Source organism: Conger conger, chromosome 15, assembly GCF_963514075.1.
Source record: "Conger conger chromosome 15, fConCon1.1, whole genome shotgun sequence".
NCBI classification, from domain to species: domain Eukaryota; kingdom Metazoa; phylum Chordata; class Actinopteri; order Anguilliformes; family Congridae; genus Conger; species Conger conger.
The window spans coordinates 25113357-25138287 of NC_083774.1; the positions used below are offsets into that span (position 1 = coordinate 25113357).

At 44.1% G+C, this 24931-nt stretch overlaps 2 protein-coding genes and 1 long non-coding RNA gene across 4 annotated transcripts; 2 read left to right on the forward strand and 1 right to left on the reverse strand.

The window, feature by feature from the left end:
- Nucleotides 1–279: 279 nt before the first annotated feature.
- On the forward strand, nt 280–6864 carry si:dkeyp-73b11.8 (BPTI/Kunitz domain-containing protein). Of its 2 annotated transcripts, none has more exons than XM_061221109.1 (6): nt 280–399; nt 2996–3187; nt 5563–5739; nt 5843–5887; nt 6122–6203; nt 6709–6864. In XM_061221109.1, the coding sequence occupies exons 2-6, from the start codon at nt 3136–3138 to the stop codon at nt 6782–6784; spliced, it is 432 nt and encodes a 143-aa protein (XP_061077093.1). In that variant the 5' UTR covers nt 280–399; nt 2996–3135; the 3' UTR covers nt 6785–6864. The 2 variants fall into 2 exon arrangements, with proteins under 2 accessions (XP_061077093.1, XP_061077092.1); XM_061221108.1 differs by lacking the exon at nt 280–399 and adding an exon at nt 745–1015.
- Nucleotides 6865–9488: 2624 nt separating this feature from the next.
- Nucleotides 9489–24689, forward strand: usp3 (ubiquitin specific peptidase 3). Its single transcript, XM_061222027.1, has 15 exons — nt 9489–9901; nt 13161–13221; nt 13479–13616; nt 15243–15326; nt 16026–16107; nt 16710–16792; nt 17602–17715; nt 18462–18575; nt 19292–19438; nt 20844–20950; nt 21042–21122; nt 21491–21609; nt 21925–22038; nt 22139–22206; nt 22971–24689. Exons 1-15 carry the CDS (start codon nt 9811–9813, stop codon nt 23137–23139), a joined length of 1572 nt encoding a protein of 523 aa, XP_061078011.1. The 5' UTR covers nt 9489–9810; the 3' UTR covers nt 23140–24689.
- On the reverse strand, nt 9651–10981 carry LOC133111563 (uncharacterized). Its single transcript, XR_009705002.1, has 2 exons — nt 10718–10981; nt 9651–9975 (listed from the first exon to the last, which is right to left on the reverse strand). It is a non-coding gene; the product is annotated as an uncharacterized LOC133111563 (long non-coding RNA).
- Nucleotides 24690–24931: the final 242 nt, after the last annotated feature.

Below are 24931 nucleotides of genomic sequence, written 5' to 3' on the forward strand. Positions count from 1 at the left end.
TCCTGGAGAGCTACTGGGTCTGCTGGTTTTCGCTGTTACTCTGCACTTAATTGATCAATTAGAGCAGATGATTACACAGCTAACTCACCTCACCTCGTTACCTGGGACTCAGCAGGGTGCTGATTTTAAGGTGAAAACAAAAACCAGCAGACCCAGTAGCTCTCCAGGACCAGGGTTGGTGACCTCTGATTTAGAGTAACGAAGTATCAGCCAGTCTTACCTCTATCAGTGTCTCAAACAAGGCCCAAACGGAACTACAACCTTACAGTAATGAACCATCACAATTGTCACTGCATGCCTTTGGCTGGCTCCTGCAGGTGCAGCTGATTGACCTGATAGGAGCAATGATGCGCAGCTGATGTCACCTGATCTGAAGAATAAAGCAGGGATGATGTACAGGTGATGTCACTCTACAGTGTGGAAGAGAGATTCCTTTTTAAAGCTCTGTGTCTGCTTTTTATTGTTGTAGCTAAGTGTTTTGTGGCATTTTTGTTTTTGATTTATTTCTTTATAAATTTGTGTTAATTTTGTAAGTTGACAGATGGTCAGGCAGATTCTTCTTATTTTGATCACCTTTTTAGACAGTTTAGGTCAGAGTAGGGAAGCTAACTTACGGAAGACTCACTCCGTAACTCACTCACTCAAAAAGATCAGCTAATAATTATTTATTTTATGAAGCTAATTTATTGGTTAGTTGAAAATAGTTTTGGCCATCATGGAACATTAGCAAATATAGTTATTGAATATAGTTTTTTCGTTTATTAATCTACTTCTTAATGCCACATACTACTTCAAATACAGTAAACCAACTACAACTGACACTGAGTCTTGGCCTGTTCTCATTAGGAGGAAGTACAAAGGTTGCACTGTACAGAAACTCCAACCCACTCCCATTGTAGTTTACAACCCCACATTTGCTGCTGGACTATTAGAAGGGATCAGAGCAACATGAGGTGGCTTGCTGTTTCTGTGGTAGCATTGACCGCGTTCTGCGATGTCCTGGCTCAATTTCCATGTGAGTTCACCTGATCTTTTAATAGTGTTCCATTTTCGTACCTCTGGTTCAGGAACAGAAACCATAATTTAAACACTTTATTAATCACTCTTGTTTTTGCTTGAGGGAACCACCTTTTGAAAAGGTATATGTTAACATTCTATCAATATGGTATTTCACTGTTATTTCGGTTTTGTTTGTAAGAACCTTGCAATTGACTGTTCCTCTACTGCATTTCTTGAATATTCTCTAGTATACCTTCCAGAATGACAAATGGCAACAGCTTGTTCCCACAACAGGGAAATTGGGAATGCAGCCATATATAGCTGTACGACAGATGGACAAAAGCTGAAATCAAAAGCAAATTATGGGGATAAAGCTATGTGCTTTGTATTTAGTTGTATTTATTGTTCAGTTGGAAGGTGGTAGTGATGAGTACAAAGGTTGCTATTATTTTATGACCCCACGATTGCCTTTGCCAGTTTCAGTGCTCTGCTGTGTCTGTTTTCGGTTTGAATGTACAGCGTTAATTGGGGTGCTGTTTCTAGCTGAAATGTGCAAACAGGAATTTTAAGGAAGCTTGATATCAATCAACAACATATTTTGAAACATCCTTCAGTCCTAAAAAGGATAGTACATTTTTGGGGTGTCTTGTAATTATTTTATTTAATGCATGCTCTCATTTAGACATTTCTGATGACCTGCTGGCTTTATAATGGCTGGTACATGGTCATTCAGATTGTGGGCTAAATAAACAACACCAGATATCTCTACAAAAGTATATATAAAATATAACTAGTTTACAACGGAACAGTGGGCAGCCATCTCAAGACAAGCTGAAGATCAAAAATTCAAATACGTACATCTGCGTACTTATTTTCTTAATATGTCTCTTAATATACAAGATGTACTCTATATGTGGAAGTACTTGTGTTGTGCTGGCCGTAATCATAGTTTATGTAAATTTTCGGATGAAACAGAGCATAGTTTTAGACCCTTGTGGGTGTAGGGAATGAGAATCCGAGGTGGTGAATGAGTAACCATTTCTTTGGCAGCAGCAGCACTAGCCATCATGAAAGTAGACTCAGGAAGCCAGATGGCTTTCAAAAAATCAATGTAAGTCAGGATACTGTCAGGGAGCTTGATGTGATGACCCTGAAACCACACCATGCACTCCATATTATACACTAAAGCATGTATTCCAGGTGATACGAGTACAAGAACACATAATAACAAAGACAAAAGCAGCACGAGTTGATTCAACATATTGCATGTTTTACTAAAGCCATGATGTGCATTTTTAAGCGCTCAGACACATTGATTAAGTAGCCTTAGGGACGGTACTGTGGAGAGAGATTAGCTTTTGTCAACAAATACAGTTGTACAGACTGTACCATCAGGGTGTATTGAAGCTTACAGTAGCTGGACGATTTTAGAAATCTTTCTTCTTTTTTTCCATTGAATAATTCATGTTTCAAATAAAGAATATATCGGTCACATGCGGCAATAATTGACCAAACTTTACAGCAGCCATAAAACGAAGGGTTGGGCCTCTGCTGTACAGATAATCCAAAAGTCGTTAGCAATTACTCATGCATCCTGCCCTCATTGAAATATGTGGCAGATTACATAGGATAATAAAAATATATTATTGACGTGCCTTTTGTAAAGGGGTTGATATAGAGATGAGAGATTTTTATCGGTAAGATGTCCCTACCTGAGTTCCACCTGTATTTTCTAATGTATGCATATTCTAATAACGTAGCTCTGGATAGAGAAACACAGCTCAGCTCAGCCAGTTATTTTAAAGTACCTGCTGCCCAAATGTGTTTTGTCTTTAATAACTCCCAAATATTTACCTTCCTCCTATAGTAATACAGTGACCACTTCAGATATGCACCTGTACAACAGTTGGAGGCTAGCTATACAGTATGCGTACCTCCTTCCCCTACAATTCCTTTTCTGAGAAAATAATCCTTCTTGTTAACCTATATTCTGCAGCCTTCTGTGACTTGCCAAAGGATCCCGGACCTGGGAAGGAAGTTATTGTTCTTCTCTATTACAATAAGGCAGAAGACAAGTGTCTCCCCTTCCACTATGGAGGGCAGGAAGGCAATGAGAACAGATTTCTCACAGATAGGATGTGTCTGGGAAACTGCTCCAGCAAAGCAACAAAGGCGTATCCTCCAGACGGTGAGTTTGGCATATTGAATTCAGATTGCCAGTCAGTTTATATTAGTCATTATCAATTGTGTTTATGAATAATAAAATAAAATCAAGAAAGGGAAGGGAAAGTGCCCTCACAATTCCTTTACACACATAAAAAGATAAAACAAAAAAACTGTATAAAAACAATACAAGTACTGAGCTATATATTTAAACTGTCAAACATGTGGAAATATGATAGAATCGTAATGGTTCAATGAAATTAACCAAAATCACACTTTTCAAATGTACTCCCCCCCCCCCCCAAAAGACAGTGTCACAGATAGGCACACCTCTGTTTTCAGTACTTTGTTCACCTTCCCTTTCTAAGGATAATACTATGAGAAGAGTCATAATCTACAGTATACATTCTATTACATTGGAGAACATACAAGGGATCATACAAGGAAACATAGAAACATATCAAACATTGACCCTTTCCCTGCAGAATCATTCAAAACCCTTCAGAAGGGACCGCCCTCTTCAATTCAAATTATAGATTTTTAGTCAGACTGAAGGCAGGACAGTGAGATGGCCATTTCAAAACAGTAATTTTGTGGTCAGTAAAACATTTCTTGGTTGATTCTGACATATGCTTGGGACTGTCTTGCTGAAATAACTATTTCTATTTGAGCTTCCTGACAGACATAAGTTTTGACAAAAAAAAAGGAAAAAAAAAGAATAGAACCAAAAAATGCAAAACAAAACCACCCCAAAATAGATCCAATGCTGTTTCACCATAGACATGATATACTTTTCCATATAGGTGCCGTTCTTCCCTTTTTCTTCAGAAACCCTTTTGTTTCTTTAGAGAGCTTTTTGCCTTTACAAATGCCAAATGTGGATTTCCCATGTGTAACCACATGTTATACCCCAGTGAAACAGGAAGCCATGGGTTGCCAGAGTGTAGTTCCCTAAGATTGAGATGAATTCAAAAAAGTAGCATGTTAACACTGATTTTCTTTTGGTTATTTTTTTAGAATTATTTGGAGTTCATTTACAGTGATTGGAGATTGAATTTGACCAAATAATTTGTAAACCTGTGGAGGTTTACTCATTCTTTAGCCACATTTATATAATCTTTATGCCCATTAAATGGTTTCCTACATATAAGGAACATGGAAAACTTAATTTTTACTTTCACTATGGTGCTGAAGTGACACACACATATACACACAAGATGGGACTGTCTGCCATCTTGTGGTCTCCTAATAGCAGAGTTGAATTTCTTGAGACCAGGATCACGTGGTCTCATCTTGGACCAAGTTTGTCTTGGTCTTGTCTTGGTCTTGGATATTGGTCTCACATTTCTTTAATTTGTAGGCCATCTAGTAAAAATTCAGCAAAATAAATCAATAATAATAAACAAAAAAAATACATAAATGGTAACAAGTTCATTCACACTTGAAAATAGATATTCAAAAAGTTATGTTTTCAGCAATCCCATGTTACAGCGACATCAATACCGCACCAGGGCGTGAATGTTATTTTTCACCCCCTGGTGTGGTATTGATTCATAAATAGTTTGTGGATTAATTGACTGTGTATGATGGGCAATAAGCCAAACATTACATTATTACATTACATTATTGGCATTTGGCAGACGCTCTTATCCAGAGCGAAGTACAACAAAGTGCATATCCATAACCAGGAATAAGTTCGCTGAAAGACCCTAGAGGGAAGTACAATTTGAACTGCTACCTACCTGTCTTTTTTTAAACAAGAAACAAACAAACGGAGCAAAAGTGACCAAAGTTAACTATCAAAACACTGCTTACCTAGCCAACTAAAAAATACCGATACACAAAGCAAGTCACAGAGACAACAATTAAGGTTCACAGGGAGGTAGGGAGGGATGGGGAGAGGTGCTGCTTGAAGAACATATTTTCTCTTCTGACACTATAGGTGTTTAATGTGCTGTAGTCTGTGTTTTGTACTCAGGCGTCATTCTCAATAGAAAACTAAGGAATGCCATTTTAATAAAACATTGATATACCTATTTTAAGGGGCATACACACTATTCTATTCCCGGTCTCTGAAAAGTATTGACTTGTTCCGGTCTTGGTCTTGAACTCGGTCTCGACCACCTTTTGTCTGGGTCTTGACTCAATTTCGACTAGGACTGGTCTTGATCTCGACAGGGGTGGTCTTGACTACAACTCTGCCTAATAGGTGGCTGAATAAATATGAACTTAACAAACCTAAATGGTTATATTGCATATTAAATGGTGAATATGCATACCGTGGCTTTCAATTCAAGCAGATATGAATGCAGAATGGCTTTACATTTCAAAATGATTAGTATCTGAATGTCAGATGTGAATCTAATTTTACATTCTCTTTTTCTTCCATTTTCTGTCCAGAAAGAGAAGCCTGTCACTTACCGAAGGATTATGGGCATTGCATGAGTCGATATTTACGTTGGTATTACAATCCCTATAAAGGAAAATGCAAAGGTTTCCATTACACTGGCTGCGGGGGCAACGGAAACCGATTTAGCAGCGAACAACTCTGCAACACCAGCTGTACTGGCATTATTGGTGGGTTATCAGTCCATCGAGTAGAAACTCAAAAAAACAGACGGCCTACAAAAGATTTCAATGGTACAATAAAACATTTAAGCTTGATGTATTTTTTTAATAGATGTTGGGGACATGGATGAGGAGGATGACACAGACACACCTGCTGGTAAGTAGCAGTTAATCTGTAACTGCACGCAACTTTTATTTTGGGGAGTCACTGTTATTGCTATCAATAGCTACCTTCACATACAGCAAGCCCAGTTCAGCATTTAAACTTATAACTTATATATATATAAGAGTATATAAGTTATAACTATTACGTGTTCAATAGGCTTCACATAGTAATCATTTCATATTCTTGATGACTAAATACTACACTGCTGTTCCGGTTTTCCTCCAGGGCTGATAATCGGAATTGTGCTAGGCCTCCTTGGAGCAATTATCATGATCGTTACAATCGTCATGGTTGTGACGAACAAGAAGTGAGTATAAAAATGCCATTTATCTCGTATCTGCTGGTGAACAGCTGTGATTGGATGGGCAACTGTTATTGTTCCTCTTAGTAAAAAGAGGTTATTGATCCTAACTTTCCAAGACACCCTTGCACTGACCCGAGAACAATGCATGTACACACAATAAAGACTGAGTCTTACCTGGAATTCCTCCTGCCCTAAAAGCCGTAGTGTACTTCATTATCGAGCTACTTGATAAGCTTTCCCTCCAAGTTTCCTATTGGATGCACTTCATTGTACGTCGCTCTGGATAAGAGTGTCTGCTAAATGCCTTGTAATGTAATGTAATGTAATGGATGGTGAACCATTGTAAAAAATTCTAATGCCAACATTCCATGGTGTACATTCTAGAGTATACACTCCCTACCGATAGTATCGGCTACCCTCAGTATTGCCTGCAATTCCTTACATATTATTGCAACAAGAAAAATTGATGTGAACTCCAAAATGTAATTTATTTTATCTTCAACTGCAGAACTGACACCAAAGAAACCAAGAAGGTGAAAAAAGAGGATTCGCCTCTTCAAGCCGAAGGAATCGAAATGGCATAGATCCAGCAGTGACTGGAGAAACCAATAGTCCTCTGGGTTAATGCTACTGTGCATATGATTAGCATTCATTGTGATTATAATGGGATGATGGTACAAATGGATATCGTAGAAACTAATCTTACATGTTTTTGTACTTAATATTTTAACTAATTTTTTATGTTCATATTTGAGGTAGCAGTCAGGTCCTCCAGCACATTTCAAACTGTAAACTTTTATACAAGTGTGTAAGTGATGAATAAATTTTCTAATGAACTAATATTTATTTCACCATTTTGTATAACTACAACATTGAAATAAGTGCACCATTGTGTTCAGGCAAACCATCATAACTGAACAATATAAATGTCAAGATCACCAGACATTTTCCTGTTAGTTCCATCAAATTATTTTGACAATATTATCAAGCTACTTGAAGAATTGCAATGCATATTCACACAAATATAAAAACAGAAATGATTGCATAGTGCAGCCCACTGATGGTTTGGAAGGGATGCAATAATAGAACATCCACACACAGCGCATCTTGAAAGTCACTGTCTAGCTCTTCAGTGAAAATATCTTTGCCACTATCGGTGGTTACATTTCTTGTGGAATATGTTGACAAAAGCCATTTATGACTTGATACATAGTGCAGCTTTGACAAATTATATGCTTAGCTATGATTTCCTACATACTCAAGTCTTATTTAACAACTACCTAAAGTAGTATGACCAGCAAGATATACATTTAAGCCAATTATTCATAAATAAAACCTACATTTTTTTTGTACAGAGGGCTCCGGAATTATTGGCACCCTTAATAAAAATGAAGAAAAATGTCTACATATAATAAATACAAATATTAATCTATAGGTTATGTTCATATGGGAAAACTATATACTTTGATTGCAATACATTTACTCTCATGTCTTAGTTATTAGAAAAACTATATATATAAAAAAATGTAGGTGTCAATGATTGGCACCCCTAATGGTTATAAATAAAATTAAAAACAAAGCACAGTAAACAAAACCAAATATCTAGTCTTCATGGGAATTATGACTGGAAGAGAGTGCCATGGTCAGATGAGCAAAATGTTATGTTTTGGCCATATACACCATCAACATCTTTGGCAGCAAAAGAGGAATGCATACAAGGAAAAGTACCTCATGCCTACAGTCATGACCTGCATAAGGAGGTGGGTCATTGATGTTTTGGAGATGTTTTGCTACCAGTGGTCCAGGGGTACCATTTAATATCAATGGCACAATGAATTTTATAAAGTAACAGGATTTTTTTTAATTGGGTTGTCAGGATTCTGCATGGAGGAATGGTCAAAAATCCCTCCAAACAACATTTTAGCTCTGCAGCATAAGTCACCATGATGACTTAGTCCGATCCAAAGAGCAATTTTTGTAATACTGGAGAATTCAGACAAAGTAGGCTACCCTACTTAGTCTGCTCTGTTATACAGGCCCCAGGGTGCTTCATACATCATAACTAGATAGCCTTGAGTTTATACTGAACGTGTGTCATAGGAAACAATCTATTCAGTCCTTATTTTCTCAAGGCATCCCTGTAGGCACTCAATTTAATGCAAGCAACTATAAAATGAAGGACCAATTGAAGTTTGTTAGTGCAAGGGTATAAGTCTGGACACAAACCAAGAATCCAACCTTGTCCAAAAAAAAGGGCAGAGGGTTCCATTTCATTCTTCCAGACCGCCAGAAGCAGTCTAAACTACTGGATATTTCACTTCACCCCATGTGCAGTTCAAGTAATGTATACCAACAAAGTCAAGGGTGACAAACAGAGATTTTCTCCCTCGATGATGGACGTGATCGCCCAGACTTATAAGACCAAAGGTTGCCCCTTGCCCTTGTGAATGGCCATTCCTCAAGGAGTGCTTCCACATGATGGGCTGCTTTTAAAGGGGTCCCACTAAGTGACATGCACTGTGATCCTTGCCATGCACCTTCTCAAGAAACAACATCGCTTCTACAAGGTCAACATAGCTATCCGGCATGCTGTAGGGGCTGCAATCGTGCCGGCCTCATCTCCTGGCTGCTGCACTTGTGTCCTGCTTCCTCGTGGCCTTGCTGGTATGAGTCATCCAGTAGTTTAGACTGCCACAGGCGACCATCCAGAATTCATAGAGCCACAGTTACATCCATACAACACAGATTGTGTCCTAGTTTGATGAACTAGAACTAAGATTTGCACCCGCACATAATTGAACACCCATGTAGTAACTGAATGAAGAATGTTAATGTAGGGCAGTGTGTTGATTGAAGTCCTATATTGTCATTTTATTGTTAGAAGATGGGTGTAAAAATTTAAAAAACCACCAGTGATTAATCATGACCTACCCTTGAATCTTGCATCTACAATGGTGAAAGTAACTGGTTACCCATACAGCAAAACAAAAAGGTTTGCCCGTTGTAGACATGTACAGTATGTGGTATGCATGTTCAATTTTTTTACCAAATGTTTTTGATGCTATGAATTTTTCTTTCTGTATGGAGCCCTAGCAGTATTCTCTATTCTTTTCTTCTAATTTTTTACTTTTTATTTCGGCATTAGTAATCACGTGTATATTGTTGATAGAGTAACTGGTTCCATTTCTGTATTCCCATCTTTGTTTATGAAAAAAAGTTCCGTCCCTGAAAGGATTTGCGTCATTTCCTCATCCGCTTTTTGCCTTTATGTTAACCACTTCCGTCTACCGGAACTGGATTCCTTTCAACGTGGATCGGATCGTCTTGTGTGAAACGAAATACGTGGCTTCGGCTTTTCTTTGGAACTGGCACGGTTGCTTTGATTTCAAATGACACGCTGTAAAAATGGTGGCAACGTGCAGTGCTTGAGCGGAATTAACATAGCTAATGTCTGCTAGCTTGCGCTATATACAAGAAAGACACGCAAGTCGAGCTGAAGCAGACGCTTGCAAGCACCTAGAAACCATCACGGTGCAGCTAGCACTGCCTTCAATTTATAAAGCCATACAGTCCCCAGACTTGAAGCTACAAAGCTTGCGATTTAGTTCTAATGGAGTGTCCGCATCTCAATTCCAGTGTATGCGTCGCTGTGGATTCTTCCCGGTTCCCAAATGGCTCTCCGTCTTCCTGGTGTTGTAGCGGTAAGTTTTGGACCCCCATGTTGAGAAGGGTTCGTCTGAAGTCGGCGACGTTAGCAATCAAGGTGGTTATGGGCCTGTGTTAAAGGAAGATGTCAGTTTCCTGTTGTTTTTGTGATCACTGCTTAGCGCTGGCTCAGTACCTTTTAACATTAACGTTAGTTTGCCACCGTAATAAGTTGCTCACCGTTAGCCAACATTGACTAGCTAAGTGCTTATGCGTTGGGTTGATTTGGTGCTGCAAACTAGCAGCTATATTTCGCGCAGTTAACCAGCTTACTGTACTAAAACCATTGAAATGGTGGCTAGCTAGCGAACTTTTGTACAATCCTGGCTGATCACTTAGCCGTCTGGATAGCCAAGTTTCTAACGCTATATACATTTTCCTGAGCTAGCTTCTTATGCTAGTGGTTTTCTATGGTGAAAGGGTAGCTAGCGGGTGCTTTCCTTTGTTAATGGTTAAAATCGTGTGACGGGAAAACTTTCTAGCGTTAGATGAAACTTTGCCTTGGCCATTAGCTGGACAGCAAGCTAGTTATGAGTCACAAACGTGACGATTGTTTCTTATCTTAAAAGAAGAAATAAGAAACTAACGAAATGCGTATGGCAACGTAAACATGAACAAGTTAACGTTAGTGTTAACATTAGCCAAATGGTCTGAACTGAACCGAATGAACGAGTTCTTCAATTCTGAATGTGCATGATCTGAAACTGTGTACTTCTTGGATCAATTTTACCATCTTGTACATGTATAAAATGCATGGATTCGACATGAGCATCCTAAATTAAATGTAAGTAAAGGGAACAGGAACACCATACCGATTGTCCCTCCCGAAATTCGACAAGACCGTTCTAGATTAAACGGATTCGAAGTTGTCCGTATTGTCTTTTATCTGAAGCCAATGCACATGCATCATGGTTGATGATTATGCGCCTTAAGTTGGCCCTAGCTGATGGCTTTTCCCTCCTACTTCTGAGTTGGCATCACCTTAGCCACTGTTCCTTCTGAAACATCAGCAGTCTTTGTCATCGAAGCTTCTGCCAAACAACCACCCCCTTTCACACTCACTAGGCTATCTTCTAGTTATAGTCACCAAAACAATGGGCAACTGGCCCTGCCCAGCATTTTAAAACTAAACCCAAGCAAGCTGGGATGTTAATTCCTTAATTGATTTAGGAATCACCCCTTTGTGGAAGCACCTGCATTCAATATAGGCCAACGTTGTATGCCTAATTTAATGAAAGCGTTTCCTTCATTACTTATACTATGTGTGAAAGCGAATGTTTAGTGATTTCAGTAAACCACTGAATACTGCTGTATGCCACTCCATATTTATGGTGTAGGACAGTATTGAATGAATTGTGATGTATAGGCACTTATAGTAATTTTCCACAGTGAGATAAGAGCAGTGCTGGGCAATTCTGCTCCTGGCAGGCTGGTGTGTGCAGGTTTTTGTTTCCACCAATTACCCTGACTAAGTGAGCTGACACACCAACACTGGTTCACTCAAAGATAAGAACACAATGAAATGTTTCAAATAGGGACACAAGAACAGTAATTGGCTATCATTAATGTGCTTATAAAGAAATATAAAATGTGAGATGTTGGGGCTAATTAAATAATTAAGACCAGAAGATGGCATAAAATCCTGAAACGGACACGGTTCTCCTTGGCCACCTTTGGATTAGTGAAAGAGTTATTTTCAGTCGGCAGCATAGAGACGCAAAGAACTTCTGCTTTTAATTATTTAATAAGTTCAAACATATCTTGACCTGGCATTTGTATAAACATCAGTTAACGCTGTACACGGCAAGTGTATCTTAAAGACGTTACTGTGTTCAGGACTTCAGGAACAGGAGTGAACCAGCTTAGTTTAGAGCGGTCAGAAAACGAAAACTATGGTAACTGGAACAAAAGCCAGTATGTAGAATGGCCCTCCAGGACTGGAGTTGTGTACCTCTGCTTTATGGCAATTCTGGGAAGTGTATTTCATTGTTGTGGTGCTAATTTTGCTCTGCATAATTGCATGAAGAAATAGTGCCCTTCCAATGTAGGCTACTTACTTGGTTTCAATCCTCTGAAAATAGGCTTCTGGTAAGGGAAGCAGGTACTGCAAGAACAGGTTTGCCACGCTGGATTTTTCCACATTTGCACAGCATGACAGAGTGGCTAGCTTTCCCGAGAACTGAGCGTTCCTTAGCAACGGGTAATTCAGAAGCGTGTTGTGTTTGCAGTGAGAAAAGGAAAAGGTGATGATGGTAATTAGTGCAAAAGCCTCTTTTCCCCTCGCATAATGAGGGGAGTATGTTAAAAGCTCCGACGGCCTGCCTCACCAGCGCGTTTCCCTCCACAGCTGGATTTGGCCAAAACACGTGGCTGTGCACTGGCAGCAGTGGTATCATTGTGAGCCTGCATTTGTTTGTATGATGTGGCTACCTTTTAGCGATGCATAATAATACCAGGGCTGCCCTGGCTGATAATGGCTTAAGCTCATTGGTATCGGCCCTAGGTGAAGAAAATGGCCGATGTTATGATGGAACAGACTCATCGCATTTACTGTGCCGCTGATGCTGTAAATTACGGGCAAATGCCATTGTCAAAAATACCCTAAATTATATGTCTTTTTACTTTAAGTTATGTTTTTTACCAGCCTTATTCACACGCAAAGCTAGAAGGACTATAGCTTTAGCTATCTGCAATGTATGCCAAGCAAGTTGATGTATTTTGTTGTGTATGTGTTTATAAAATGTTTACATTTTCCTTCCATACATTTCGAAATTGCTTGCGGTTTTTATTTGTGCGATAATGTAAAGAAGAATTGGTATTGGCCAGTATGGGCAGACAGATTTCAGTTATTGATGTCAGCCCCCGGAATTTCAATATCATGGATCCCTTATTTATTTTTGTAATTCGAGGAGTAGCAGGCTTCGTCACACGATTCTGGCCTTCGGCTGCTCTTCGGACCTCCGGTCTCCTTAGCAACGATCAGCCAACTGACAGTCTCTCGTTGGAGATGCAGTGTCACAAGCGACCGGACAGCGACCGGTTAAGCAAAGTTACAAACTGTGATTTGCTTCAGTTAAAAATGTCTGTTTTGGTAAACTCCGTCCTGATACTAAAGGGGAACTTGGTATCAGCTCAAAACTGATGAGTATCTTTCGCGGTCTTGCTATTCCATGATTTGGCCGTGCCTCCGCAAGAGGAATGTATTTGTGCCAGTTGGCCACTAGGGTTCTCATTACTACATTCTCTGTTTTCCAGTTTGCCGGTCAAACAAAAGCCCCTGGGTGTGTCTCACCTGCTTGAACGTGCATTGTGGAAGGTAAGGCCCACCATTGCTGCATATAGGCGAACAAGCTGCTCTTTTCAGTAAATGATCAATGGGGTTAATTGCTGCACATGCAAATCTTGGCTCTGAAGATAGTTACAGTTATGACTGTGGCGGTCATCTATGCCATCGTGAATTTTTAAATGCTTATTTAATTGGGAGTAGCTCATGGTCTGGGTTATTTAACAGCCGGATGAATGGTGCTGTAATTTATGGTCTTGGGGTCACCGCTAATCCCTTGTCTTTGAAAGGTATGTGAACGGTCACGCAAAGAAGCACTTTGAGGACACGCAGAGCCCCGGGGGCGGCCAGCGGAGGTGTGAGAAGCAGGAGAAGGAGAGGACACAGCACTCTGTCTGCATGGACTGTAGCAGCTACAGCACGTACTGGTGAGCACCAGCCCCGCCCCCACCTTTCAGCCCCGCCCCCACCTGCAGCTCAGCCCCGCCTCCACTGCCTAGCCCCGCCTCCAGCCCTGCCCCCACCCACACCTCAGCCATGCCTCCACAACCCCGCCTCCAGCCCTCAGCCCCGCCTCCACCCTTCATCTGGGTGGAAAACTACAGCCCTGCCAGGCCTCCAACCCTCAATTACCCAGCAGCCACTAATTATGCAACCACAGAAAATTAATCTGCTTCAGCACTTTATGGAGAGTTTGATTTATAAAAAAAAGAAAAAGAAAAAAAAAGCAGTGGACAGGCTTTTGCTTTGTGTGCTTTGCAGGCAGGGCTCCAGGAAGTTGTGGGTGTAGGCCTGTAGTTCATTCTATAGGAGGATTATGAAATGGAGGGAAGTATTTTCTCACTGGGATGTGGGGGTGGGAAAAGGAATGCGACCCCCTTCCAGATAACGATCTGTGGTTTGCTCGAACCTCCCCATTTTTCCCCTCTTCCGGATTGTTCCCGGCACAGTGACTTCCATTAAACAAGACACGCCTTTATAGAATAGAATAAACACACACACCAAAAAAAAAAATGACGACCTAAATTGCAGGCGTGTCAGGACATTCTGCATTGTGCAATTTGGTGGGCGAAAATCCTGCTACCTTTACACAGTGAAAGACGACTGTTGGATGCGTCCTGCTTGTTCTGGCCACGGGAACACAAGGTCACTTGATTATCGGCCATCTCCTCTCCCGGCGGCCGAGAGAGAAGAAAGGGAGCCGGCGGTCGATCGGGAGGGGCCGGTGCTCGGGCGCTGGGTCCCCCGCTAACCCTCTCTCTCCCTGTGTGCGATTCACAGACGGCCCCGGCTAACCCTCTCTCTCCCTGTGTGCGATTCACAGACGGCCCCGGCTAACCCTCTCTCTCCCTGTGTGCGATTCACAGACGGCTCCGGCTAACCCTCTCTCTCCCTGTGTGCGATTCACAGACGGCCCCGGCTAACCCTCTCTCTCCCTGTGTGCGATTCACAGACGGCCCCCGCGGGGGGGGTCCGGTTACAGAGTGCTGCGTTTCTCATTCAGCCCGGCCGGCCGCCGGCCCCATCTGCCTCGCCTCTCCGCCTCGCTAAAAGGGCTACGGCTCCGCGCATCGATCCGGGGCCCGCGCCCGCGAAACAAGATCTCCCGAGATGCCGTCTAGTAAAACCCTGAACCTTCCGAATGTTGCACAAAGACTCATGTGAAGAGAGCTGTTCTGAGCTGTTACTCAGTCCAGTTACACTCTGTTAACCTGCTTTGTGATACACACTCATTCACCAGGGGTCTGTATCTGTAGAGGTCTCTCTAAATGAAAACAGAACTTACTTCAGTATACGTCCCATTTACACAGGCACAAATCTGACGTGTGTGTATTCAACTGAAACAGGATATAAATTGGCCTTCACAGTGCATTCCACTGAAAAGAGGTCTAATCTGTCTTCAGGGTGCCTTTTATAGAAATAGGATCTTGTCTGCGTTTAGTATGGAATGTACATACAAGGGAAGAGGGGGGAGGTTCGCATGGGTCACCTTTTCTCTTCAGGCTGAACGCTTGGTCGTCGATGCCTGAGCGCTGTCGTGTTTGTTTGCTCAGCTACAGGTGCGACGACTTTGTGGTGAACGACAGCAAGCTGGGCCTGGTGCAGAAGGTGCGGGAGCACCTGCAGAGCCTGGAAAAGTGAGTGAGAGAGAGCCCGTTATAAAATGGCTTCTCTGTGCGCCTCCACTGCTGCTGAAACACAAACATGTTGACAGAGCCAGTTCCCACTTATCTTACTGTTGAGCAGGGAGAACGGTCTGTCCAAGCCTGCGATGTGACTGTTCCTTATTTTGCTTTGTAAATGGTCTTGCTTATGTTTTGGCCTTGTGAACAACCTTGGAGTAACACATTGGAGACTAAATTGATAAATGTCAGCACCAAGCCTGCTGGATTACCTTGAAAAAAAAGCCACATTTTATTTGTCTTTTCTTTGTTTAATATTTTTTCTGATTTGGTCATTTTCTTAATGACGCCTTTTCCAGGGGGTCTGCTACAGAGCATAAGAATGCAGCGATGAAGTATTCGCTATGGAACTCGAAATGGATGAAAACATCCCAGAGTGACTTTGTCTGCTCTTCTGCAGATTTTTCTCCACCATCACTCTGAATGACCTTTGTGTACATGTTCACAGAAGTGAACTTTGTGGGTGGACTTCCTCTGTTTCTGATAAATATTTGCCAGTCAAGGGAAATTACGAGCTCTGTGAAACGGCAACAGTACAGATTGTGGCTTTTCTGATGTCTCGGGCGCAGGGCTTGTGTCTGACGCGCGTGCGTGTGTGTGTGTCTGTGTGTCTGTTTGGCTGACGTGTGTGTGTGTGTGTGTGTGTGCGCACAGCTCTGCGTTTGTGGCCGATCGCCACAGGAAGAGGAAGCTGCTGGATGGCTCGCCTCTCAACAGTAAGCTGCTAAAAGACAGTGTAAGTCTGATGTGCTTAAAACGTTACGTGCCACTAGCCCACACGACAAATATGTCCTCAACTGACCTGGAGCTGCAAAAAGAAACATCATTTTTACGTTATATAATTTGTTAGCAATGTTTTTTCTAATATTTAGATTTTAACACAATGGCGAATGCTGTTTGGAAATCTATGTAACATTCTCACTTCTTCACCCTGAACCACCGTACCACATCCAGGGCCCTTTTCTCAGTTATGCTCAGGTTCATCACAGACCCGAGAGCGAAACCCCATCAAAGCCTATTCTTTACCCAAGTGACTGGTATAAGAGCTGTGTTTCAGTTTACCGAAGGCCTTCCCTGCTCCACTCAGACACACACAACGCATGTATACACATACACCAACGCATATACGTGTACTACATGCACGCACACACACACACACACACACACACACACACACCTGTGTGTGTAAGACCTGTCCTGTGGTCTCCTCTGCTGTGCTCGTGTCACCCTGGGCCCCTCCCCCCACCTCTGACAGGAAGCCCAGCGTGACCCCGGCGCTAGCAGAGTTCAGCTGAGGTTAGCGTGACCTTTAACGAGCCTGCGCTTCTCTTCCTGAAGGGCGCGGCCTCTGCTCTGTGCGCCACCGGCCTTCGTAACCTGGGGAACACCTGCTTCATGAACGCCATCCTGCAGTCCCTCAGGTAAGGGATCCCGCTAACGCAGCGTTAACCCCCCACACAGAGCCCTCCGAACATAGCCCCCCCCCCCCGAGGCCAATCATCCTTCAGTAATTGTGGCTGGGGGTGCAGCCAGGGGATTAATGGGCCTTGGGCCCAGGAGGGTGGAGAAACGCTCCGGGGCGGCCTGTAGCGTAGTGGTTAAGGTAAACGACTGGGACACGCAGGTGGACACGGTGGTTCTAATCCCGGTGTAGCCACAATAAAGATCCGCACAGCCGTTGAGCAAGGCCCTTAACCCTGCATTGCTCCAGGGGAGGATTGTCTCCTGCTTAGTCTAATCAACTGTACGTCGCTCTGGATAAGAGCGTCTGCCAAATGCCAATAATATAATATATAATAATAAACACTGAAATGCCAGGTTTCACTGACTCGCTCACTCTCACTCTCACGTTCTCTTTCTCTCTCGCTCAGATGAATCCATCCGTTTCAGCACAACCCTTTCCCCTGGGTTTACCCTCAATTTTGTTCTCAGAAACGACCGCTCTCCCTTCCCCCCCCCAATGCTATAAGCAACACAGGGTCTGTTTGCCGGAGAACGCATCTAGCAGTGTGTAACGCACATAAACATGGCTGCCCACACATGCGCTCCATCCATTTTCTTTCTTGTTTCTTTTTCGCCATATTCTTTTTTTGTAAAAGAGCAGGAACATGGAGTGTAGGATTAAGAGGAAACTGGCGGGTGAGGTACGCCGCGGCGGCTCGTGAACGCACCGTGCCACGCCCTGTCGAGTGACGCGCTCGTTTGTGTTTTTTCCATGTTTCTGTTCCAGCAACATCCAACAGTTCTGCTGCTATTTCAAGGAGCTGCCCGCGGTGGAGCTGCGCAGCGGGAAGACTGCGGGAAGGAGGATGTACCACACCAGGAGCCAGGGCGACACCAGCGTGTAAGGCCCGCGCGCTTTCTCCCACAGGAAACGCAGCATTCCTGAAGACTTAACTTCTCAACGACCCTGAAAACATTTGGGCACAGGGTGGTTCTTCGTCTTTGTTAGCAGTGCGTTGTATGAGTAAGGCCTGGCCAGTGAGCAGAGCTCTTAAGCGAAAGGAAAATCATTCCTCTGCAACTTTCTTTTTCTCTCTATTTTTAGCAGTTTGTCATCAAGTTGCTCTCCAGGCTGTTTGAAGTACACATTCTGTAGGTCTGTGCCCGTTTAGTCTTTCCCCAAACTGCATTGTGAGCTCTCTCCAAAGCCCTGCACTGGTTGAGAAGTTTATGTACTTTGTGGTGAAGGAATGTTCCATCATAACAAAGACATACTTAGCAGGACTATAGTCTTACTGGAAACCCTGTTTGCTCTTAACAGTCAGTGCCATAACAGTAGCACAGAGTTATAGCATATTTACACCTGGTAGCTGTACCGGGGCAGTAGATACAGTGCAATGATTTGTGTGTTTTTGTGCTGTCCCTCTTATCGAGGGGGACTGAATGAGAACACACACTCTGATGAGAAGTGAAGGGGTGTGTGGGGTCGCTGCGGCGGGGGTTCGGTGTGAGCGGGCATTCAGACGGCGGTGTCCCCAGAGACCCGCCGCAGGTGCCAAACGCCGGATGAATGGGGCCGAACGCCGGGCCAGCTGCCCGCCCAAGCGCCCCGCACTCAATGCGCCTCTGTTCTCCCGTCTCTCTCAGCTCCCTGGTGGAGGAGTTCCGGAAGACTCTCTGCTCCCTCTGGCAGGGGAGCCAGACGGCCTTCAGCCCCGAGTCCCTCTTCTACGTCGTGTGGAAAATAATGCCAAATTTCAGGTAACGCTCTGATATTACATCGGTTTCTCCCCCCAAGGGTTCAAGAGTTGTGTTGTGTACAGCACCTTGCTGAATATGAATGTATAAATAAGTCGTGGGTGTCGTATTCGGCTATCGCAGTCTTCACGCTGTGAGGACGTGGCTATAGGCAGTGGAAGCTGTGATCCTGTTGCAGACCCAGGTCTGCCTGCAGCAGTATTTGTTTTGGATTCAAGTAGTTTTCTGTGCTCTATTGATTTTACCTGGTGTATTTGAGCCTGCAAGCAGGAACAGATGGGGCGGGTTTACACTTTTGGGATCATTTAATTTGTTCTAGTACACCAGGTAAGCTTAGTCAAACGTGGTCAAAAATTTTTAATTCCAAAACAAATAGTATTTCAGCCCAGGTCTGTGCTGTGCTAGGTTGGGTGCATGTTTTCTAATGGAACTGAAAGCCTGAAGATCTCTTCCCCCCCCCCCCCCCCAAAAAAGTATTGTAGATGGATGGGGAGACCGTAGGAAGTGTTTTATAAATTAAAAATTCTAAAAGATTTTGCTACAGTGCAACTGCATAGTGGAGAGAACAAGGGGAAAATATACATTAATTCAAGCAGACGTTCTTTCACATGTGGCTCTCCTATAAACGGTGGCTGGGCTCCCAGTATAGCATTAGACGTTTTTGCGGCTTGTTGGAAGTGAAAGGTGAAAAGGCTCTTCCCTCTCCCCTCTCCCTGCAGGGGTTACCAGCAGCAGGACGCCCACGAATTCATGCGCTACCTGCTGGACCACCTTCACCTGGAGCTGCAGGGGGGCCGTAACGGGGCCGCGCGCTCCACCCTGCCCCAGGAGGGGGTCAAGCTCCCCGCGGGGGGCAAATGCTGCATGTAGGAGACTCTCATTAACCTCGCACCACTACCTCTCCTTTCCAATAGGGTCCAATAGGGTGCGTTATCATAGGGCAGGGATCATCTGATCATGGTCTTCAAGGTCAGAAAACTGCTGGGTTTCCGCCCTCCCTTTACCTGGGAGTTGGGTGTGAAGGCCCTAGCCAATCCGTAGCACTAAGTATTCAGTTAATTACCCGGGAGAAAAGATTTGGATTCGAGTGCCCGATTTGTTGTTCCCTGTCATCTATGTTTAACTCTCATTTATCTCTTAACTCTTATTTAGAAACATATGAAATATACTACATTTAACTATTTATATTTCGAAGTGTGAGAGGAAACCCTTCATAAAGATGAGCCTCAGTCTGAAATCCAGCTCATGTGCCAGAAGAAGTACACTGCAAAAGCAGGAACGCTTTAAAAACAGACCCGGCTGTACAAATCCAACTGTTTGGAAAGCAGGAAGTAGCCCTCCCCCCCTGCCCTTTCAGGGTCCTGTAGTACAAGTTTCAGACCAGAACCTTCATACCAGAATGCCATCCTGAAAAAACAACTCAAGCTAGGTTTTGAAACGGCTGGTTTTGAGCAGTTCAGACCAGCTCCCAGCTTGATATGGTTTGACCAGCTCAAGCTTTGTTTTAAAACGGCTGGTATCTGGTTTACCAGTTCATACCAGCTCACAGCTCAACATGGTTTAACTGGTTGAGCAGTTCAGACCAGCTACCAGCTTCACATGGTCTGACCAGCTTTTGAAACAGCTGGTCAACCAGCTACCAGCTCAGACAAGCTACCAACACTAGCTGGTTGACCAGCTCATACCCAGCCAGACCAGCTTGACCAGTTAAATTTTCAGGCTGGTCAAGCTGGATTTTACAGCAGGGCATGTAAGTCATGTAAGCCTACAGTCATGTTCAGAGGTGACGCGGGGCCCGCTGTCACAACAGAGACGGGCTGTCCTGCGAGGTCTGGCGAATGAGCGAATGATGGATTTGGTGCTAGACGCAGCAAATGAAGCCTTTAAAGTAGGTGCTGGCCGGCTAAGTGGATTTGACGGGGTATTGAAAGCGCGGCTCTTTGTTGAGATGTGCTCACTGGGTCGTGGGGGGCAACGGGCAGCGTAATCCCGCTGTGAATGCTAATCGTCGGGGGGCCCCAACGGGAAGCCAGACAGCTGGTGACTTCACAAAGCGTCGCGCTGGTCAAATGTTTGACTGGATGTGCGCGTTCGTCTGGCTGTGCAGTAACCCACCGTCTCAGTGTGCTACGAGTTCACAAGACTCAAAAGTCTGGTTTTCTACCCTCAGAGTCTGCAGATTCCATGAGCATCCCCTGCTATTGGTTAAAGTCCTTGCGTTTTGATCGTGCGCAAGGTCGCCGTTCTGAGGCCGCCATTTTGTTTCCTCAGAAACGGGACCTCCACTGTTGTCACCTCCATATTCGGCGGGGTGCTGCAGAACGAGGTCAACTGCTTGATATGCGGGACCGAATCCAGGAAGTTTGATCCATTCCTCGGTGAGCCGTCCGCAGTAACCTGGGCCGGAATGTGTCCCCTGAGCTGCTCCTGTTCCTCTTACATATCCCACTGTTTCCCTGTCTCTTCCAGACCTTTCCTTAGACATTCCCAGCCAGTTCAGGAACAAGCGAACAAAGAATCAGGAGAGCGGACCAATTTGCACCTTGCGCGGTAAGACCGGTCTTAAAATAATAAAGGTTGTCCTCCATAATTTGGTGTGGAGTGTCTTTTTACTTTGACTTTCTAGTATAGTCCTGGATTCTCTCCCCTTAACCGCTCCCCCTTCAAGACTATCGATAATAAGCCCAGATGAGAAGAATTTAAGATTAAATTATTATTGTCTAAGGTGTACCAACTCCAAGCTGAAAATCTGTTATGAGACGAGAGTATCTGTGGCCTTGCTCTGTGCTTATTGTGTAGCAGCAGCCTTCAGTTTGGCCCAGTGTGTTGTGCGTGTGTTTGTTATGGATGTGAGACTGTTCTGAGACCTGAGGTTATCTTTTCTGGAGACGAGCGTTGTTTCTGTCTGCATGTTTCAGACTGCCTGCGCAGCTTCACAGACCTGGAGGAACTTGACGAAACCGAGCTCTACGTGTGCCACAAGTGTAAAAAGAGACAAAAATCCACAAAGAAATTTTGGATCCAAAAGCTGCCAAAGGTTTGGGGTGTTGATTATTTTTTTCTGTTTTTTTTTTTTTTTTTTTTTTTTTTTTGAAGGTGTGAATTGTTCCTGTGATATGGTAATGTGATAGACTGAATTTATTGTGATGTTTCTGTGAACATTCATTTTTGTCTGTTTGATTTATTTAGCAGCGAAGAGAATTTGAGCTGTCACTTTGCACCAGTGCCATTTTAGTAGAACACGTGGAAAACTAATATATGGTTCCTGCTATTCATAAACTGGAAAAAGAGAAGTATTTCTCCATAATGATAGACCCTTAAACTCATCTTACAATCCTTTCTCTTGGGCCAGGTCCTGTGCTTGCACCTGAAGCGATTCCACTGGACAGCCTATCTTAGGAACAAAATAGACACCTACGTGGAGTTCCCGGTGCGAGGCTTGGACATGAAGTGCTACTTGTTGGAGGTGAGCGCTTTTTCGGCCCTGCGTTCTGTCAGGCCGCGGGCAAACGCAGCCTGTTGAGAACTGACCGTGTGGCTCTGCTCTGTCTCCCCCCGGTGGCCAGCCTGAGAACAGCGGGCCAGAGAGCTGCCTGTATGACCTTGCTGCGGTGGTGGTGCATCACGGGTCTGGGTGAGTGCAGTGCGTCACCGTCCCTCTCATGTGGCAGATGTTATCCAACCCAGCTGCCTGACCGCAACCATGGCAACCCAAACACTTCACTTTCTCGGCGTTCGCGCACGGATAATGAATGTTCTCAGGAGCTCACCCCACACTTGAGCTATTGTATATATCGTCAAATCACGCTCCTTGAGAACTGCCGCTTTTCCACCCTCCTTTTACCGGGGGAGTCCGGTGTGAAGACAGTCTTGCCACTTGTTAGTACTAATTGTGCAGTTAATTACCTGGGAGAAAAGAAAACCAGGGCCAAATTTGGATTTGAGGGCCATGTATGATGAGCCCTGTCATACATCTCGCGCCCTAAGAGCCATTTAGATGACATTGCATGTAAAGTGTGTCATCAGAAAGGCTGTGTCCCAGGGGTGCTGTTTTGAGCTCATCAGCCCGTGGCCTATTTTTTGCGAAGCGGGCACCAAAAACGATATTCCAGAACATGAGCGAATGCCCTGCAGAACTGGCCTGTAAAAAGATGTGGGACAAGATACCCCACCCATCTCTTATCAGCTGTGCTCTATGTGTGGCGCTGGCTCCTTTTCCTATTATGGCCACTAGGTGGTAGTGTTGCACAACAATACCATCATACCCGGCAAGCCCTGTATGTGCCGTTGTTGTTCCGTTCACTGTAAACATCATGAGGGTATGAGTGCACGGGAGACGAGACGTCACGTCTGCGCGCCGCGGGGTGTGACGGTTCTTGTTTTGTTTCGTTTTTTCAGCGTGGGGTCAGGACACTACACTGCCTACGCCTCTCATGAGGCCCGCTGGTTCCACTTCAACGACAGCACGGTGACGCCCACGGACGAAGACACCGTGGTGAAGGCCAAGGCCTACATCCTCTTCTACGTGGAGCGTCCCGCAAAGCCGGGCGCCGAGCCCAAACTTTAACGACCCCCCCTCCCTCCCCAGTGTACCCACCCCAACTCGCCGTACGACAGGATGCTCACACCGTTCTCCATCGCCCTCCCCCCACCCACACGGCGTACCTCCTCCTGTCACCATGCACTTTTCCCTCCATCTCCCTCCCGCTGTTCGGTAGTGTACTGTAATCATTTCAAATGGACTTAAAAAAAAATGTCATTGTTTAACCTCGGCAAAACTTGATTGCTGCTTCTTTTTTGTTTTCCTTTTTATTCTTTTTAAGAAACATTATTAGTGACTCGTTGTTTGCCTTCTCCTTGCCTCACATTACATTCCTCTCTGGTGAGGCTTGTTTCCTCTCGTTATAGATTCCAAAGGAAATCGTTTACTTTTGTTCTCGGTTGAAAGTGAGATGTCGAAGACTGAGGACATGTCGTATGTCCACCACAGCTACAGACCACAGCCCTGGGCATCGGTCTCCCTCACCCGTGCATTTCACTGCCTGACTCGCCCACTGAGTGTGTGAGAACCTTCTAGAGTAATGGCGTTTCACCACTGGGGGGTGAAAACACAAACGGCCATTTAAAGCGGTCCTCTGATCCGGGTTTTAGCCCGAAGAGGGAAAGAGCTCATCTGTTCCCTGTAGCTCTTTAGTTATACACAGGCGAGCCAGTTTGTAACCGCCGTCTTGACTGCCGTGACTTCAGTGGCGAGCAGGCGCACGCCTCTGCACACAGTACTGACTGAGCCATCGATACAGTGTCCAGTAGACAGCGGGTTTCTGCTGGTGCCTTCAGAATTATGTATATGTAGGACGCTGTCGTCCACCAGCAAATGGTGCGAACGTCCTCCTTAAGCGATCGCTTTGTCCTTTCAGCTGCTTCCGGTTTTGCGTTCACTTCTTTGACGAGATGTGGGTGCACCAGACTAACGTCACAACACACCGATGCATGCACAGTTGATTGGAAGTGGGCTTTAGCTCCCTTCAGGGGGTCTCGAACGCAATTATTTTTATTTTTTATTTTTTCAGTAATGAACCAATTAAATGTGAAAAACGGCCTTTTGTAGGAAGAGCATCAATGTACCATTTTTTGCCTGTTCTTGATAATCTGTTGTGTGTTTTTTAGTGGGAGTTTATTGTGATGTTTTTGAAATCATAAATGTTCAGTATATGATTCATGCACTATTTAGAATACTGCAGCCAGATTTAATTGTAAAGGAGGAGGGGAGAACAAGGTTGCGTTTATTGTGGAGAATGCAGTCTTTCACTTTTGTTTCTTTTAAAATTAGGTAGTTCCAAATTCAGTTACTTGGAGAGATGCAAATGAAATGGAGCTGGTAGGTTACTACAGTCCGACCTACACCGCTTTGCTTTTCTTCCCTGAAAGTGTCACTGATCCCAGGTGAGTCCCGGCACTCAGTCATACACAGGGAGTGCCGAATGGATTGGTATGGTGATCTCGATCAAAGGAAGAAGGCTCAGTGTGTTAATGCTCTCAGATGTGACCCAAATATAGGTTGCTCTTGTCTTTTTTTCCCTCAAATAAAAAGGACAAAGTCTTGCTGCTTTCACTCTCCATTTGCGTCACGTTGATTTTGGGCACTGCTGAAAGTTACGTTACAGTCATTTAGCAGACGCTCTTATCCAGAGCGACATACAATGAAGTGCAAATCAAACCCTAGTTTGTGGTCCTAGCGTGACCACAAGGGTTGAAATTGTATCTAACACCTTATGAACTCGCCTACCACGGTTGGCAGCTAGAATACCCCGAGTACAACAATAACTATATCTAAGTGCTATTATAATCTATGGCCTACA

Excerpts from the sequence above, each read along its gene's own strand:
- si:dkeyp-73b11.8 (XM_061221108.1), top strand. The coding sequence starts at position 949 with ATGAGGTGGCTTGCTGTTTCTGTGGTAGCATTGACCGCGTTCTGCGAT. Across the intron at positions 5,740-5,842 it reads CAGCTGTACTGGCATTATTG|ATGTTGGGGACATGGATGAG; the intron begins GTGGGTTATCAG and ends TTTTTTTAATAG. Across the intron at positions 6,204-6,708 it reads ATGGTTGTGACGAACAAGAA|AACTGACACCAAAGAAACCA; the intron begins GTGAGTATAAAA and ends CTTCAACTGCAG.
- usp3 (XM_061222027.1), top strand. The coding sequence starts at position 9,811 with ATGGAGTGTCCGCATCTCAATTCCAGTGTATGCGTCGCTGTGGATTCT. Across the intron at positions 13,222-13,478 it reads TTGAACGTGCATTGTGGAAG|GTATGTGAACGGTCACGCAA; the intron begins GTAAGGCCCACC and ends TGTCTTTGAAAG. Across the intron at positions 15,327-16,025 it reads CACCTGCAGAGCCTGGAAAA|CTCTGCGTTTGTGGCCGATC; the intron begins GTGAGTGAGAGA and ends GTGTGCGCACAG.